Here is a 17878-nt window from a genome sequence, read left to right as displayed (position 1 = left end):
TACGAAACGAATGCTAAACATAAGCAAAAAGATCGATACAAGTTTAAAGAAACTGCATGAATAATACGTATATTTTATTCATTACATGAATCTTTTATTTGCCATACAGGATGAGTGAATAAGAATTACTATCTAAAATAGCTCGTAAAATGATACTATAGATTTTATAATATTTTCTCATTTCGCTGTGATAAAGATATCATCCTTATCTAATAAAAGGAATATATCGCTAACTTTTAAAATGAGTGTAATACATATGTACTACACAATATCTTCCTCTGTATAATTCTGATATTATTATAATTTACTTCATGCTACTACAATTATCGGAGACTAATATAATGATATAAGTGGATGCAATATTATCAAGTACATAGAAATTTTATATCACAGCTTTGAAGTAATTAATATGTTGTAGGTATGGTATGTGTATAATCAGCAATAAATTAAACTTCTTGGTCATTAGTACTTCATTTTCTATTTCAAATATTAGATATTAAAAATGCTTTTGTTAATAATTTATTATATATTATTTTGTTATACTATTTTATCTTATCATATTTATCACATACATACATATAACATATAAATGATAACCCATTAACAAAACGTTTTATCGCCGACACATCGAATTCAGGCGATGGTACGCAACACATTGAAATTCTATGTGTAAACTGGACAGAGAACGATGATGCAAAGTTAGAAAGAGATGATACAATAAGAAAGGAACGACACATTCGTGGGCACGAACAGGCACCAAAAGGTGCAGACACATAGTCTTCAAAATCAGTCCGATGTGGTCACTTTACTCCTGAATTCTTGTTAAATCTTTTCCATTAGAAAATTGTGATACTTACTTCAATCCATTTTTTACATTATTGTATAAGTGCAATGTACACATGGTTGCAGAAGTATAGTCCATATATGACAAAAAAGAAGCTATATTATATTAAGTTTTACTCTGCTAATTTTGCAAAATGTAACATCGAAATGAATGATCATCAACCAAAAGCTTTCAATAATATTCCTGGACCAAAATCTTTACCAGTTATTGGAACACTTTACAAATATCTACCATTTATTGGTAAGAAAATCAAACACAATTTAAAAATTACTATACATGTACATCTCAACATCAATTAATAATTCAATCAAATAATTCAAACAAATAGAAACATCTTGATGTAGTATTTATGATATAATTATAAAAGGAAATTATACGTATTTACTATACATACTACCATATCTGATTATAATCATTGTGTAAATGAATTTTTTATTACATTAAATAAATATGCATTTGTATATTTTCAAGTATGACACATAGTACTTTTAAAAAAATTAGAAAAAGCGATCTCTTTTATATAAAAATTTCTTTTTCGCGACTGTCTAATATTACAACCTGATTATATTAATACTGTTTTATTTAAATTTGTTAATATTTAACAGGTGAATATAGTTTTACAAATTTATATGAAAGCGGAAAAAGAAAATTGGAACAGTTTGGGCCGCTAGTACGCGAAGAAATAGTACCTAATGTAAATGTCGTATTGGTTTATAGGCCGGAAGATATAGCAGAAATTTTCAAAGCGGAATCAGGTTTGCATCCAGAAAGGAGAAGTCATTTAGCACTTTTGAAATATCGAAAAGATCGCACTGATGTATACAAAACTGGAGGTTTATTACCCACGTAATACACATATTTTTACGGTTTACAATAATTTACTATAATTTTTGTAGAAATTTTATATAGCTTTATAGCTAACTTTATATACCTGATGTTAGACTATAAATGTTTCCAATTAATATCAAGTAGAATTATTGTAGTAATTTATATTGTTAACTAGTTATATCATTTAATTACTAGTAAGTTAATAACAAACACAGGAGCATTAAAAGCTTTTCTATTTGATGTTAGACCAACAAATAGTAATTCAAATCAAAATGTAAATTCATAACATATTGTTTTGCAAGATTTTTATTATATACTTATATGTATATATATTTTCTTAATCTTTTCGTAACAAAATATTGTACATACAATCTTTATCTTTTTTAACATAAAATACTGTATAGATTACGCAATTTGTGACGATAATTTTTTATACAGTTTTATATTTTACTACACGTATATCTTCTTTTTTTTGTAATTAGAAGAAACATGTACATATGCATGTTATTAAAAGGCACACATAACCTTTTATAATGTTTTATTGTTGCCTTTTAAGAATATGTATATCTAATTAGAATATCTATATCAGATATGAAAGAGATAAACATCTATACGTACTAAGTATATAAAATCTATATGTGTATTTAATGATTCAGCATATTTTTATATATAGTGCATATACATATGTAGTACATAGGTATTTTGTTAATATATTGCACTATAGTCAAATTTTTGGATATCAAATATTGAATATAATTCTAACCGAGTTGGATTGATTAAAACGTAATAAATACACGTTATAAAAAGTTATATTAGAAAAGCACTTGCCAATTCTTACAGATGTTGTTATTATATTAAGTTTTTAGTAATCTAATTTTAGTGTGAAACCCTATAAAAAATTTGTAATTTTCGGATATAGCATTAATAATTTTTTAAAATGTTTAAATAGAAACAAGTTAAATTATGAAGAAATTAATCTTGTAAAATTTTGTGCACTTGACTACTTGATTCCTTGACTACTTATTGTTAAAAACTAGTTTTTATAAATATTTTTATAAAGTACATAGTTTAGATAGATATTGAAGAAATAGATATTGCGCATAGTATTAATATGATGTGTATACAACTTTCTATTAAATTAATTTACTTTAATATAGTATTACAAATTTCAGAAATGGGACAGAATGGTGGAGATTACGAAAAGAGTTCCAAAAAGTTTCTAGTAAACCTCAAGACGTGATCAATTATTTAAAAGAAACAGATGATGTCATTCAAGAATTTGTTGAACTATGTATTAATGAGAAGTTTGATGACTTCTTACCTCTTTTATCACGCTTATTCCTTGAATGTAATATGATTACACATATCTCTTAATATACATAGAACTGAAGTTTCTTTTTTGCAATTACATTTCAACTATGTTATAGTTAAATTTAATGATTGGTGTCATATCTTAATAGACAAACAGACACACATACTATTAATAAATTTATATACATATAAATAAAAAGATGTACTATTAATGTCTAATAATCTTTTCTTTACTTGATTTTAGTGACATGTCTGGTTGTTTTTGATGTAAGATTGAATAGTTTCTCAAAAGAAGAAAGATGTGAAAATTCTACAAGTTCAAAATTAATCAAGGCTGCCTTTACAACAAATAGCGTAATGTTAAGGTTGGATAATGGATTGCAATTATGGCGTTTTTTTGAAACCCCATTGTACCGAAAATTACGTAAGGCACAAACATACATGGAAATGTAAGCAATAATTTTTAATCTTACACGGGATTATCATTTATTGTTTATGATTACTAGATTATTTCTCATTATACAAAGTCTTCAAAATCACGAATTTATTGAAGTTGCTTATAGATAACTTGCATAATTTATTATCATTATATTGTAAGTTCTACAACAAGAAGAGCACAGAAGGTTTTTATATGCTGAAAATAATTATTAACGGCACATTAACAATATTTGTCATAAGTAGACAGAAATGTGTGTGTGTATTAATATAGTTTTATATCAATCAGCTTAACTCAATGAAAGCTCAAGCAATCTAAATATTTCATTCTGTATATTATACTTAGCTTATTTTTAAATGCTATACCTCATATGTTATGTCTTTTTAATGTATCAGGGTTGCATTAGAATTGGTATCTCAGAAAAAACAGAGCACAAAAACTGGACATAACAAATCATTCTTAAATGCCTATTTACAAAATCCTGCTCTGGATATTAAGGATATTGTGGGCATGGCTTGTGACATGTTACTTGCTGGTATAGATACTGTAAATATTATAATACATATCATTATAGATGTAACTACATATTAGTGTTATATTTATGCATGTGCATGTTTATTATTAATTTAAGAAATACGAATAACATTTAGATATTTGTAAATACATAATTACTGTATTGATTGAATATATAAATAAGAAATTTAGATCTTTATTTACATATGTAAAATTTGTTTATAGAAAACAGATTATTATATATATACATTTTATAGTGAACAAGTAAATATCTACATGATGACATCATTTAATATGATATTAAGTCTGAAAATAATTAATGCTTATTATATGTTATGTTATATGTTTTTATACAAAGTGTAATGTTTAGGAACATTATGGGTATAAATACTACTATTAGAAACATTATATATATATACTATTATATTTTTAAAATAGATATATGTCTTATTAAAAACTTGTGATATAACTTATATTATTTTATAATATGTTATACATTTTTAAGCTTACACACAATATAAAAATTTAATTGAATTTGACTAAATTCCTTATCCTTTTATTAACATTACTAATTTAATAGTGTAGGCTAACGATTATAAAAAGAGAGAAATTAAATATATAACTTTTCTGTGCCCCTAGACTACTTACAGTACTGCTTTTGCTTTATATCATCTGGCAAAACATCAAGATATTCAAGAAAAATTGAGGATTGAAGCCACACAGTTTTTAGCTGATCATAGTCAACCAATAACAGCAGTTGTGTTGCGAAATGCTTCGTATACTAAAGCTGTCATTAAGGAAAGCTTGCGATTAAATCCAATTTCTATAGGAATAGGTCGCATATTACAAAATGATATTGTTCTTAATGGTTATCAAGTACCTAAAAGGGTAAGTTATAAATCTTAGCAAAATGTAAATTAGTTGATGTGCTATAAGTTTCAATAGAATTCACTTTCAATGGATAACAGCTTCATTTTATTAATACATTTTAATAATATTTTGTTATATTAGAAAAGCTATATATAACATATTTTCTTTTTATGTAAATACCTAAAGTAAAAATATGTTCGCCTCATTCGTTCGTTTCTTTTAGACTGTTGTTGTAACACAAAACCAAGTCACTTGTCGTCTTCCTGAATACTTTAACAAACCAGACTTGTTTATACCAGAAAGATGGCTACGTGAACATTCAGAAAGTAGCAGTAAAATAAATTGTGGAAAATCAGTACATCCATATGTATTGTTACCTTTTGGTCATGGTCCTAGATCTTGTATTGCTAGACGATTTGCAGAGCAAAATATGCAAGTATTGTTATTAAGGGTAAGTTTTTAATAGTTAATATTGATTTTCAGACATTTTTATGCCTACACAAAAAATAATATATAGTTTTTAACAGTAATATTCAAGTTTAATATCTTGTTTTATTAATTAATTAATTATATTATTATTATTATATTATATTATTATATATTATTTTTATATTATAATTCTATGTATTAATTAAATATTATACAATATTATTATACAATCCCCACATTTTTTGAAATTTTGTTATTTCTCGACCGATTATATTTTCTTCTAGCTTTGTTCACCTATACTGATTAGAACTTCATATTGTGTGTTCTCAATCACTTGTTATATGCATATTCTGGTACCATTTGTTGTCATATTAGTATAAATAAATAAGCGGTAAATCTTTGGGTATCAAAATTCGATATAAAGATACGCAACAGGATCGATTGATCATTTGTTGCTTTTTCGTCGCTATATAAAAAGAATGATGTGATATTTAGGTAATTATTTTTAAAACGGATGATATCAATGACCTTGAAATATGTCATCAAAATTAACATTACCGCCGCTCAAGTCTTAAGTTCTGAGATATTCTCAAAATGCTTCATAAAATTTGAGTTACATTTTATTCTGGAATAGGCGGTCACATTTTTATATAGTCCAATCTAATAGACTTAACTCACTGATGAGACAGATAATCATTTTTAGTATTGTATAAATAAAAGAGGAAAAATAATGGGTTATGGATTATGCTAAAGAAGTATTCGGCCGGTAATGCCTAGCGTGAAATAATTTTTGATGAATCTCTTGGAATGTTGCACTTTATTTTCATCTTTAATTGATCAAAATAATTTATGCAAAATGTATACCCGTTCCCGTCGCAACCTAATGATAACCGTGCACAGCCTTAGTTTTCGTGTTATACACAAATACAAAAATATGTTCGGTATATTGATTCCCCTATTAAAAGCTTATTTTCTCATGGATGACCGAGTATTCTGATTAGTTTTGTTATATTATGCAACACATATACATGTATTATGTTTGCATTTGTATGAAAAGTCCTTTTATCGAATTCTATAGGCATTATTAGAGAAGAAACATACAAGATTATACACAACAATAATAAATTGATATTTGCTTAGAATTATAATAGATATAATTAGACAGATATAATAAACAGATATAATTAATCAGATAAATAGCTCAGAATTCCTTTGATAAATCAATGTCAATTTTGTGAATAGTCACGAAATGTACATGATTGATATAAATATTATATGTTGATAAATAAGTAATGCGTGTTGAAGAATCAGATATTAAATAGAATGTCACTTCTTAATGACATTGAAAATTAGAGATAATTTTGGTGACCTTAACCGTTTTAAACACAGGGGTCCTTGAAAAAACAGGGTTGAAAAATCCCGAACAGCGCGTTAGCGCTCGTCTAAATCGATTGAGAAGAGAAACAAGCGGTGCAATAGCGCTCGTCATATTTATTATTTTTATGAAATACATCTATATTATATATGCGTATGTAAATATTTCAAGTTTTGTTCAATAAAAATTATTGAGAAGATAACAATGAAATACAAAATACCGTCAGTCGTCCGTAGCGTTCAAATGTACTGGAACTTTTCGACAGCGTGATCGCGCTGCTTGGGACTCAAACAATTAAACAATTTATCGATAGCACGGATAAATAAAATATAGCGTCCCATCAAAGGAATAAGATTAACTTTTATTTTGTTAGCTCTTTCTAAGGAGGAATTTTTTGTTACTATATGTTGTGTATTTTTTTTGGTACAATTAAAATATACGTAAATGTTTTATACATGCTATATAAAGTAATATAATCTTCTTATTTTGTGCAGATGTGTCAACGACTCAAGATTTCTTGGCATGGGGGTGAACTTGGAATGATATCTTTATTAATCAACAAACCAGATGCCCCATTAAAATTCAATTTTCATGAGGTCTTAAAAACCAATTCTCCTTGTTTTCAAAAGAACGAAATAGTATAAGCGAGGAAATATTATTTTTAATGAGAAAATATGTATAAAAGTAACGAAAGTATAACATTAAATAAGAAACAAATTACAATTTATTGTATACTTAATAATTGAAAATTAATTATGATATTGTAATTAGCAGTACAGTATTTTGATATTCTTATATTTTAGAACAAATAAGAATAGTGTACATAATAAATTTAATTATAGGTCATATATTTAGGAGTTGCAGAAAACTTAGCATAAGATTTAATCACTTTGTTTACAGCTTCTAAGAAGTCTTTTTCTGTAGCTACCTTCCGACGTGCACGAATCGCGAACATACCAGCTTCTGTACATACAGATCGAATCTCAGCTCCAGTACTATTAGGACATAAACGTGCAAGGAGTTCAAATCTGATATCTCTTTCAACACTCATTGAACGCGCATGAATTTTAAAAATATGTGTTCGTCCTTCTAAATCTGGTAATCCAAATTCTACTTTTCTATCTAAACGTCCTGGTCTCATCAATGCTGGATCTAATGTATCTGGTCTATTTGTTGCCATTAAAACTTTAATGTTACCTCGTGGGTCAAAGCTAAAATATTTAAAATCATATAAATATCATCATTACCTGTTATATATTACCTACTATTAATTATTGAAGATATTTAATAATAAAACATATGTTTTACCCATCTAATTGATTAATCAATTCTAGCATAGTACGTTGTACTTCATTATCACCACCAGCTCCATCATCAAACCGAGCTCCTCCAATAGCATCAATTTCATCAAAAAATATTAAACATGCTTTTTTACTACGTGCCATTTCAAATAATTCTCTTACCATACGAGCACCCTGTTAGATATAACAGTTATATATAATGTAATTACATGTATAATATAATACAATAACAACAACAACAATAATGATAATACCAATATAGTATGATATAATATTGGTTTCAGTAATATGTTCATTCATTTTTCATTAATCATTCATTAATCATTTCATTTATCATTTTAGAAGATATCACACAAATTTATTTAAAGGATATAAAAAGACATGTATCTGAGCTTTTTTTTTAAAGATATATACATATTCATAGAGAAATAGAGTGAATAAATCATTTCTTGATTAATATTATACAAAACTACTAAAATATTCATGTGTCTTTTAAAAATACACCAATGAACTTATTACTCAATCTAATGTAATAATAATAATTTAATATTATTATGTTTACTTCAGAAAATAGAATATTCTTATTATTCTTATGACGTAGTTATAAACTGAACATAGAAACTGAATTTCATTTATAAAAAAATATCATATAGTTAATATAGGTAAAAATAATTTTAGAGGCGGTCGTCTAAGTAAGATAAATGAGAACACTAGCTAACTAACAATTCGGAGAGTAAAAGAAAATCGTAAAATATCAGCATTGAAAATTGATAGTGCGCTGAAAAATGAGCTGCATATCGAAGCAAATACTAGTAAAGTACAAGATTTTTTAAAAAGCATACCGTGGAAGGATGACTCGTAAAAAGTATTATACAAGCGAAACTAATAGAATTAAGGGATTAAGATGTGCATAGAGGTATGTGAACGTGCTAATTGAGTTCTGGAAACGAATCATTTTTACAGATGAAAGAAAATTTGGTATCTTTGACTCTGATGAATAATTTAGAATTTAGATCTAGAGTATGGAGAAAAAAAATATGTAACATAAAAAACAAAACCTGCTACCAACCGTAAAACAGTGGAGCATCTGTTTTATTTGGGGATGTGCAAGTGCAGATGGTGTTGAATATCTCTTCATTTCATTGACACTATGAATCATAAAATATATGTCGGGTTTACATTAAAATTAGGGTTAGGGTCGTGAAACGAAACTTCGTTTAGATTACACATTGTCGTTATGCAATAGAGAAGACATTGACTAGTGCGAATACGATTATTATAGAATTGGACAAGTAACCGTGGTAATTAGATACTCGAGAAACTAATGACAAGGATCCTAGGTTCAATAACGAATCCGCGGTCGACGGGATGATAGATGAACATGCTCAGAAAATCTAAGTCGGATGCGTAATATTCACTGATCGTAAGGTGTTACTCTATTAGTCGATGGGACCGCAAGAAAGAATGACTTTCCGTCCCGACGATGCCACAGAAGAAAACTATGATGGGGTAGGTCTAAGGACACGAGATCATCGGATTAGTCGGGGATAACCTTCGTTCGGAAAGTAAGGGAAATTGACGTTGCTGCTAATTGGACAATCTCCATATCGGTAGTTAGAAAAAGATGCTAGTCGCCCTCGAGGGAAAGTTGCTAGTGGGAGACGTCGTTCGTTGAAAAAATAGATCTCCCCTAACTTCCCGTAGTTGGGACAAAGACTGTTTGTCTGTTTGAAGGACTTTAGGTAACTAGATCTTAGTGTTTATAACGGCCCTCGGACTGATCACGTACTGTGGAGACGCGTCGGCATTTGGTAACCATCATACCCGAAGAATAGGATCTGCGTGTGGCGAGCCACAGGACAGAAACCGTTGGAATATTTACTGTCGCGTGCCGCTACAAATATTTCTTTTAAGGAGAGCTATAGAATTACTTCGTACCTTTGTTAGGCAAAGCGTTCATCCCGTGACCGCGGCTACGTTCGGCGACTGGCTGTCGCCTCGAGCCCAAGCTCATTATCACAAATCTCGAACAAATACAATCGGATCGAAAGACGACAATTGTTTAATTACGCCTATGATAGAATCTAGATTACGGTGTTAGGGGATTTTCCCTTAGTTCCAAAGGGAAGGCTCCGATGTCCTTTCATCTCCGACATATATATATGGATATTAAAAAAAATAATTTTCACCAAAGTGCAGAAAAAATGGGTTTAAAAGACAATTTTATTCTGATGCAAGCATCATAAAAATGTTGGGATCATAATGATCAAAAAACACAACGTTAATAATATGTGAGCAGAATCTTATATAATGTTCGGAAACACTTTAAAAGACCTGCACAATCCCCAGATATAAATATTATTAAAATATATACATTGGATTACCTGAAACGAAAAATACGAATTCACCATGTTCAATGAATTCATTCATTCATCATGTATCACGAAATAATTTAAAGGGAGCAGTTTTGGAAGAATGGGATAATATTTTTAGTTATTTAGTAGACTACTTATTAATTAGATAAATTCAACGTCGCGACAACTTCAAGCTATAATAAAATCAAATGGGAATAACACTAAGTATTAAAATAATTAAATTTCGTGATTTAGATATTAAATCTTAATATATTTTTCCATTAAACTGTAACTGTATCACATTTTTTTTAAATGGAAATTATTTTGAAGACTTCTAAGAATATGTATATATTTGTTATGTGTTAAAATTTGTTTTGTTGAAATTAATTACCGTACAAATTCTTTTTACACTGACCGTATGTATACTTTACAACAAATTTAATAATTTTTTACAGATTTCAACAACATAAATTTTTATCTCTAATAACAAAAAATTAACAGACCTAGAAATATAATAAGTCTTATTATTTATTAAGCATATGAATCAAACCTTGAACCAGTAACTGTATTGTTTTTGAAATTTTTAACTTTTTGATTTGATTTGATGAATCAAAATTTTAATATAATTTTATGTATATTATAAAATCAATTGTATTTGCAATGTACGTTGACTAAATATGTATATAGTATCAATTATATTAAGAAAATTGTTAAATTTGGTATAAAAATCTTATTTTAGGGATATTTTACACATTTTTATCACAAAAATATAAGTGATTTTACAGATAGTGTATCAAAAACTGTTATCAAGTTATTCTAGAGAATTTAGACATCTCTGAGTACGTACATTTGTATACAAAAATTGATTTTTAAGCACATTTTTAAAATACTTGTTACACCAGGCGATTCATAACTTGAAAGCTAAGGTATACAGGAGATATGTGCATATGACGTTCTTTACTTATTTTAATGTGTAGAGTAATTGCCAGAATATCAACATGCATTTATGAATTACCTTGTATATTCACCATTAACAAGTTATAAATACCTAAGCTATTAGAAATATCAAAAGTCTGATTAACAAAATAACAAAAGGAATGATTTAAGTATCATTAGTTCGCAAATCTACATTATATTTCCTTAAAAATGATTTTTTGTTTACTCCTGCATACTTTATTTTTTAGTTAAGCATTACTTAATAATTTCGAGTCAAGACATATGTTATACTTACTTCGCCAACATATTTCTGAACCAATTCTGAACCAATGACACGAATAAAACAGGCATCTGTCCTATTAGCTACAGCTCTAGCACATAAAGTTTTGCCTGTACCTGGTGGACCAAACAACAATACTCCTTTAGGTGGCTCGATTCCCAGATTAACAAACTTTTCTGGCTGTAATAAATAAATTATTTTTTTCTAATTATCTTGTACAAAAAAAAATTAATTTACTGATTATAAAATACTAACATGTAATAAGGGTGTTTCAACTACTTCTCTCAATTTTTCAATTTGTTCTTTGCAACCACCAACATCGCTATACGTGACGTCAGGTTTCTCTTCAACTTGCATCATTGTTACAGTTGGATCAATTTTTGGTGGAAGTGGAATATGAATTTGATATTTATTACGATCCACTCCTACTCGCATTCCTTCTTCGATGTCAGTAGGAGCAACTGAATCTGCTAGATCAACTACAAACTTTGCAAACTGTTTTACATTTATAATGTATTTAGGATCGTCTGAGTTTGCATTAATTATTTTAGTGCAACGTGCAACTTGCAATGGTTGCTCATTTTGTAAAGTTTGTTTATCCGCAGCTAAATCCCACAAAGCAGGCGGTGCAAGACCCGTATCAGACTCTTTGATTCCAGTCAATTCGTTAACTCGTTTAATTATTGTTTGTATATCTTCTTCAACTGCTTTAATACTTTTAGTATATTGTCCTTGACCCTGTATAAAAAATAATATGTTAGCGTTATTTTTGTTAGAATAATTCCAAGAATCCTTATTCTAAATTAAATTTATTTTTTATTAATATTTTATTATCTATTATTACCAAAATTATTATACAATTTCACTTACGTAAGTTTTAAGCAGAGCAATATCTCCTTCATCGAGAGCTGAAATAATACATTAATAAATTCTTTTAAATCACAGTTAAAGGCAAATAATTAATATTTAAAGCTTACACTTTATTTCTTTCTCTTCTTTTCCTTCTTCGCTTTTTACTTTTCGCATGTCTTCTCCTAAGTGATCAGGCATTGTTATATTAGTTAAATTTTTCAAATATTAAGAAATGTTAAGGATACTTTATTCGACGGATAAAGAAACTGATGTAAACCGAATTTAAGGTTAGGTATTTTCCATTACTAGCAAAAACTCTGTAGCGACCAGCGTTACTGACTCCCGACGTGCCATCTAGTTGTAACTAGATTTAGTTAGTTCCTTTCGTTATTGATAATCGGTAAACAGCAAATAAAATAAGCAACATAACATCACCGACGACGAAATCATTATAGCCTATAATTTATTTATAAATTTTTAACTATAATATAAAATATACGAAATAATAAAGCAATATTTCTTAAGTGTTCATAAATTTGGCTAATTTTTGTTACTTTGTTTACTTTTTCTAGGAGACGATTTTCGATTCTTACATATTAACGCATACGCATTGTAATGTAATTGTTATGTTACCGCACGAAACTGATTGTAGTACTACCTTAACACTCAGCCAACCGAATGGGGAGAGAAATCTGCCTACTTTAAAGTAAATCGCTGCATGACCGATCGGAGAGATCCCTCCACTTTAAAGTAAATCGTTGCATGATCGATTGGGGAGGTCTCCCATTTTGACCTTAGCAACGCGTTTTCATTTTCTTTCTTTTTTTCTTTTTTATTATCAGTTATTGTTTAGGCTTGTCCAAGCGTGGTGAGATACGTATAGTTGGCTGTGGCGCGCGCGTGGTTGATTAAGTATTAATATCGTCAGTTATGTGAAATTACGTTTAGCATGTATATAGGGTGATACAACTAATTCGGAATGTGCGCTCGCCAAAACATGTAAACGACAATAGTGTAACATGTACGCTTGCTACTGCAATAAGTCACTGAAGGATTTTAAATTTGACGTTACAATAAGGAGATGACGGTCGCAGAGAAAGCGTAACTCGCGTTTTCGCCCGATGATTTCATGCGCCTCTACGTTCCCGAAGTTTCGTAGCAAGAAAGGGTATCCGGTTCTGTTTCCACACGTGGCTCAATTTTTGTTTTTAATATCTTTTGATATCTTGGATTATGCATACCTGAAATATCATTTTTTGAAATTTAGAATTGCATTCAACTGTCAGAGTAATTAGCGAATTACAATGAAATTGTTCACGTTCTTATAATCGTGATTCTTTTTCTATTTTGCTTGGTAACTTTTATTTTAACGTATTAATTCTTCTAAGTCGTAATTGAAAATTTATCGACGATCACTTTCTACTAATTGTTCGCTATTACCTGCAAATATAAGAATAAGGAACAAAGAAAATAATTGAGATACAATGAGACATCTCACAGAATTCATGTTTAGACAGACCAGTTTAAACAAATAGAAATTAATTGAACTCTCGTACTGTTGTGCTTGGATCCCTTTGGACTTAATCGCTTTCTTTGTTCGTTATGCTTACATGTGACGCATTTACAGTTGAGCGACCCAAAATCGATCAATTCGTAGAAAATTATCGTTAATAAATTTTGAAATACGTAGAAGGAAATGTGTAATACGTTAAAAATGAAAATTAGCCAACGAAATAGAAAAAGGATGTCGATGTTTGTGAGAATGTGAACAATATAATTGTATCGTAATTCGCCAATAACTCTGGAAGTTAAATGCCACTATTTGTGTTTAGCGGTCTTTTTTTAAATAAACGGGATAGAATCCATAAATATATATTCATAATTAGAATAAAATAATTTTTGAAAAGATAGATGGTTTCTGTGAAAATAATTATTGCGTGTAGCCGAATAAACGTTTAGAAAAATATGAATAATTATGTATTCCAATATAAAAAGTGAAAACAATTGCACGTTACGCGTGACTCAACCAAGCTCCATTTTTCATTTGAACAATTAGAAAGGAGCTTAGAAGATTTTTTTTATACGAGTTATATTGTTGTAGTAGTATCGATTGATACATCTTTCTATCCTGTCCAAAAGTTTGGAACTTGATTAAACTGATTCGATATATCGGTTAATGTCATTTATGATATAATGAATTTTTTAATCACTTTTCCATTCTTTTTCTCACATTACTTAACACGTAAGTTGTCTCTTACCGTAATTGTTTCTGTTTTTAGCAAAACGTATTGTCGAATACTTCATATATTAGTAATATAGCCCTTTAATGTTTCGGCGTTCTTTTCTCATGGAAAATTGCTAGTAGCGTTAAACTAAACTGCGACCATGAGATTATACATATACGTATATAAATTAGATGTATCGAGTCAATTGTCATTATACCTTTCATTTAGATATTCAGTAATATGTAATTTAACAATTATGTTTATATGCTGAGAAACTAAATTCTATTAAAAGTACTTATGCACCAAGTAAACTTACTATACAGGCAAAGGAATATTTTTATCATGTAATTAAAAGTAAGACCCATTTATTCGATATTTGACGAGATCTTTTCTAGTTACTTTGTTTCGATTTGCATATAATGGGAAAGATAATGAAAACGCATGGTGGGATTTCAATGATTTTGAAAAAAATATAGTAAAAATATACAAAAAATAAAAGACCATTCAATAAACAAGAAGCAAAACGAAATTACATCGCATTTGATGGAATGATCGTCTACAGTAGGTAGCTTTACTGTCTTCGTTTTGTTGCATCAATGAATTCATCGAAAATTCTTTGTTGCCAGAATAGCTGCTTCACGACAGCCAGGATACAAGGTATAAAATGCAATCTAAAAAACCACTCATACTCGTCTTGTGATTCGTGGCTTTGTGTGAACAGTATTCTATTTTTTCAAAGTCACTGGATCCGATTGACCGTTTTCATTAGTTTTTTTCTTATATGCACAGCGCAACCGAGTAATTAAAAGATATGCACCGATAGGTTGACCAAACATTTATTTAGTCTGTTTATTGAATATGCCAGATCAGAAATTAATATTTTATGAAACGTGTTGTATTTAACTATTAGATTTTTTCTATACATGATAATCGAGTACATTGATTGGTCATTACGTCCCATTACTGGTACAGCTAGCTAAGAGGTAATAATTCTTTGTCTACTTACAAAATTCCAAAAACGAAATTAACATCCTCTTAGATATGTCTTACGAAGTGCCAGCAACAGTATTTTGTTATTCGCCGAATTTCTATTAACTCAAAATCTCAAAAAAAAAGAATTTGATAAGAAGAAAATGTTGGCATGTCGCATTCATTGGAAATAACAACATAATAAATATTAATAAATAACAATAAGATAAAAAAATGGGTATATCGGGATTATTTGAAAAAGATTTTGATACAATCTTCTTCGATTTCTAAAAAATAAGATATACACAGCAGGTTCGTCTTAAGCGTATACGCGTTATTGTTTCTACGATTATCGACAATGCAGAAAAATGTTTTATACAAAACCTTAAAAGTACTTTAATGGAATATTTACATTCTTTCTAATTGCTATTTAATCGTTCTCTATATCTATTGTATACAGAGTGGCCGTTTTAAGTTAAATATAGAAAACAAGCTACTAATCTATAAAAACATAATCAAAGCAACACGCACGGTATCCAATTATGGAATGTGGAAGTGGAAGCCGTACAGTTGATCATACTTGGTACCACTTGGTAGTAGACGCATCTTGCTACATATGAAATGAAGAAATGCGTAAAGATTTTCAAATCCTGACTGTAAGGGAGGAAATTCAGCGAGTATCCGACGGATGTAAATCAAAAACAATAAACCACTCAAATCCATTAGCCGATACACCGTACATTGACAGTGCCATTAGACGATTGAAAAAGAAACAAAAGCAGGACCTGGTGACGCAAACTCAAATATTCTTACGAACGTATTCTTACGAGATTAGCAGTCACACGCTAACTGTTTCGACCGTTCGCGGAGAGACGCGATCGCGAGATAGCACGTCAACGAGAGTCGTAAGTTCCCGTTACGATTAAATAATCGACGCCACGAACTGATCGATCCCCTTATTTCTATTACGATAATAAGGGTAGTTCAATGAAATTGCACAGAATTAACACAAATAAATTAATGTTTATTTCAACAACTTATTAACTAGAGAGATATAAATGGAACAAAAACAAAATATAACTGCGTTTTGGTTGATAAGTAATGCGCGACGTATGATATGTGTTGACGGTTCGACTTCTCGAAAAGTTCTGATCGCCCTTCGATCTTTCTCGTCTTTTCGGGAAGACGACCCCCACTACGTTCGGATCACGCCACATTCTTTTACGCGAGGTAAAATAACGGCCACGAGTCGACGTTTCTGGAAGTCGCCCTGCTTAATGAACCATGCGCTTGCCACTACAATGTTTATTTACTATCCTTTATATTTGTTTTCTATCCTTTAGGGAGAGGAAAATCCCACGCACCTAACCCCAACCCGAATACTAGCCTCATAGCCTCACGACTAGTTATTCATTTTGAATTAACTAGTTCGATGATGGCCCAGCAATCAAGACCAGGCTCTCCTGAGCAAATTCGCAACTACCCCGCGCTACCCCCTCCGTGACAAAAGTGCAGCAGATCCCCCCGTACCAATGACGCCAATAATACAAAAAAGCGAAAGATAGAAACACCAAAATCAAACACGATTGACACCCGGAACGAACAATCAACGATACAAATAAACACTCACAACAGGTTCGCCGTATTGGAATCCACAAACGACGCCATGGAAATCGCAGACCCGCCGCCAAACCAACACGCACAGAGAATCCCCCCTCCCCCACCAATATTTGTTGATGATGTCATCGACATCCAAACAATGATCAAGTCCTTAGAGAGAGTCCAAGGAGGACTACAACTTAAAGATAAATAACAACAAAGTAAAAATATTGCCGACGAACACAGAAGCTTACACAAAACTCACCAAGATACTTAGGACCCTGAACGCCAACTTCCACACCTACCAACTCAAACAGGAAAGGCCTTTCCGGGTGGTGCTACGAAACATCCACCACTCAGCAGACATTGACGAGCTAAAATTCGAACTATTAAAACTCGGCCACGAAGTCATCAACGTTAGTAATATAAGGCATAGAGTCTCGAAAGACCCGCTATCCTTATTCTTCATAGATATAAAACCAAAACTCAACAACGAAGAAATCTACAAAATCAGCCGGCTATTGAACGCAATAGTTAAATTCGAACCACCGCTTGTCAAAAAAGTTAAAAGATAGTTCAATGCAAAAGGTGCCAAAGGCACGGCCACACGCAAAAATACTGCAACCACACATTCCGCTGCGTTAAATGTGCAGGTACACACCCCACTGACCAATGCAGTAAACCACCGGAAACCCCAGCGAAGTGCATCCACTGTCAAGGTGATTGTTACGTCGCGTAACACTCTACCTAGCCGAT

The 17878-nt window shown here is 30.3% G+C and overlaps 2 protein-coding genes across 3 annotated transcripts; one reads left to right on the top strand and one right to left on the bottom strand.

The window, feature by feature from the left end:
• The first annotated feature begins 600 nt into the window (after positions 1-600).
• On the top strand, positions 601-7434 carry LOC117232412 (cytochrome P450 302a1, mitochondrial). 2 transcript variants are annotated; one of them, XM_033491757.1, is made up of 9 exons: positions 601-763; positions 910-1084; positions 1450-1690; positions 2845-3020; positions 3228-3432; positions 3815-3965; positions 4572-4820; positions 5026-5253; positions 7101-7434. In XM_033491757.1, the coding sequence occupies exons 2-9, from the start codon at positions 925-927 to the stop codon at positions 7248-7250; spliced, it is 1560 nt and encodes a 519-aa protein (XP_033347648.1). In that variant the 5' UTR covers positions 601-763; positions 910-924; the 3' UTR covers positions 7251-7434. The 2 variants fall into 2 exon arrangements, with proteins under 2 accessions (XP_033347648.1, XP_033347647.1); XM_033491756.1 differs by lacking the exon at positions 601-763 and having other exon boundaries at positions 805-1084.
• LOC117232413 (26S proteasome regulatory subunit 7) lies at positions 7386-12731 on the bottom strand. Its single transcript, XM_033491758.1, has 6 exons — positions 12455-12731; positions 12348-12385; positions 11733-12215; positions 11493-11657; positions 7915-8081; positions 7386-7817 (listed from the first exon to the last, which is right to left on the bottom strand). Exons 1-6 carry the CDS (start codon positions 12525-12527, stop codon positions 7439-7441), a joined length of 1305 nt encoding a protein of 434 aa, XP_033347649.1. The 5' UTR covers positions 12528-12731; the 3' UTR covers positions 7386-7438.
• Between the last annotated feature and the right edge of the window lie 5147 nt (positions 12732-17878).

This window comes from Bombus vosnesenskii, unplaced genomic scaffold (assembly GCF_011952255.1).
Source record: "Bombus vosnesenskii isolate JDL3184/JDL3185 unplaced genomic scaffold, Bvos_JDL3184-5_v1.1 scf7180000013288, whole genome shotgun sequence".
In the NCBI taxonomy this organism is placed as follows: domain Eukaryota; kingdom Metazoa; phylum Arthropoda; class Insecta; order Hymenoptera; family Apidae; genus Bombus; species Bombus vosnesenskii.
This window is presented reverse-complemented; position numbering and strand designations above follow the sequence as displayed.

Excerpts from the sequence above, each read along its gene's own strand:
- LOC117232412 (XM_033491756.1), top strand. The coding sequence starts at position 892 with ATGTACACATGGTTGCAGAAGTATAGTCCATATATGACAAAAAAGAAG. Across the intron at positions 1,085-1,449 it reads CAAATATCTACCATTTATTG|GTGAATATAGTTTTACAAAT; the intron begins GTAAGAAAATCA and ends AATATTTAACAG. Across the intron at positions 3,966-4,571 it reads TACTTGCTGGTATAGATACT|ACTACTTACAGTACTGCTTT; the intron begins GTAAATATTATA and ends CTGTGCCCCTAG.
- LOC117232413 (XM_033491758.1), bottom strand. The coding sequence starts at position 12,527 with ATGCCTGATCACTTAGGAGAAGACATGCGAAAAGTAAAAAGCGAAGAA. Across the intron at positions 12,216-12,347 it reads TTGCTCTGCTTAAAACTTAC|GGTCAAGGACAATATACTAA; the intron begins GTAAGTGAAATT and ends TTTTTTATACAG. Across the intron at positions 11,658-11,732 it reads TTGAAACACCCTTATTACAT|CCAGAAAAGTTTGTTAATCT; the intron begins GTTAGTATTTTA and ends TATTTATTACAG.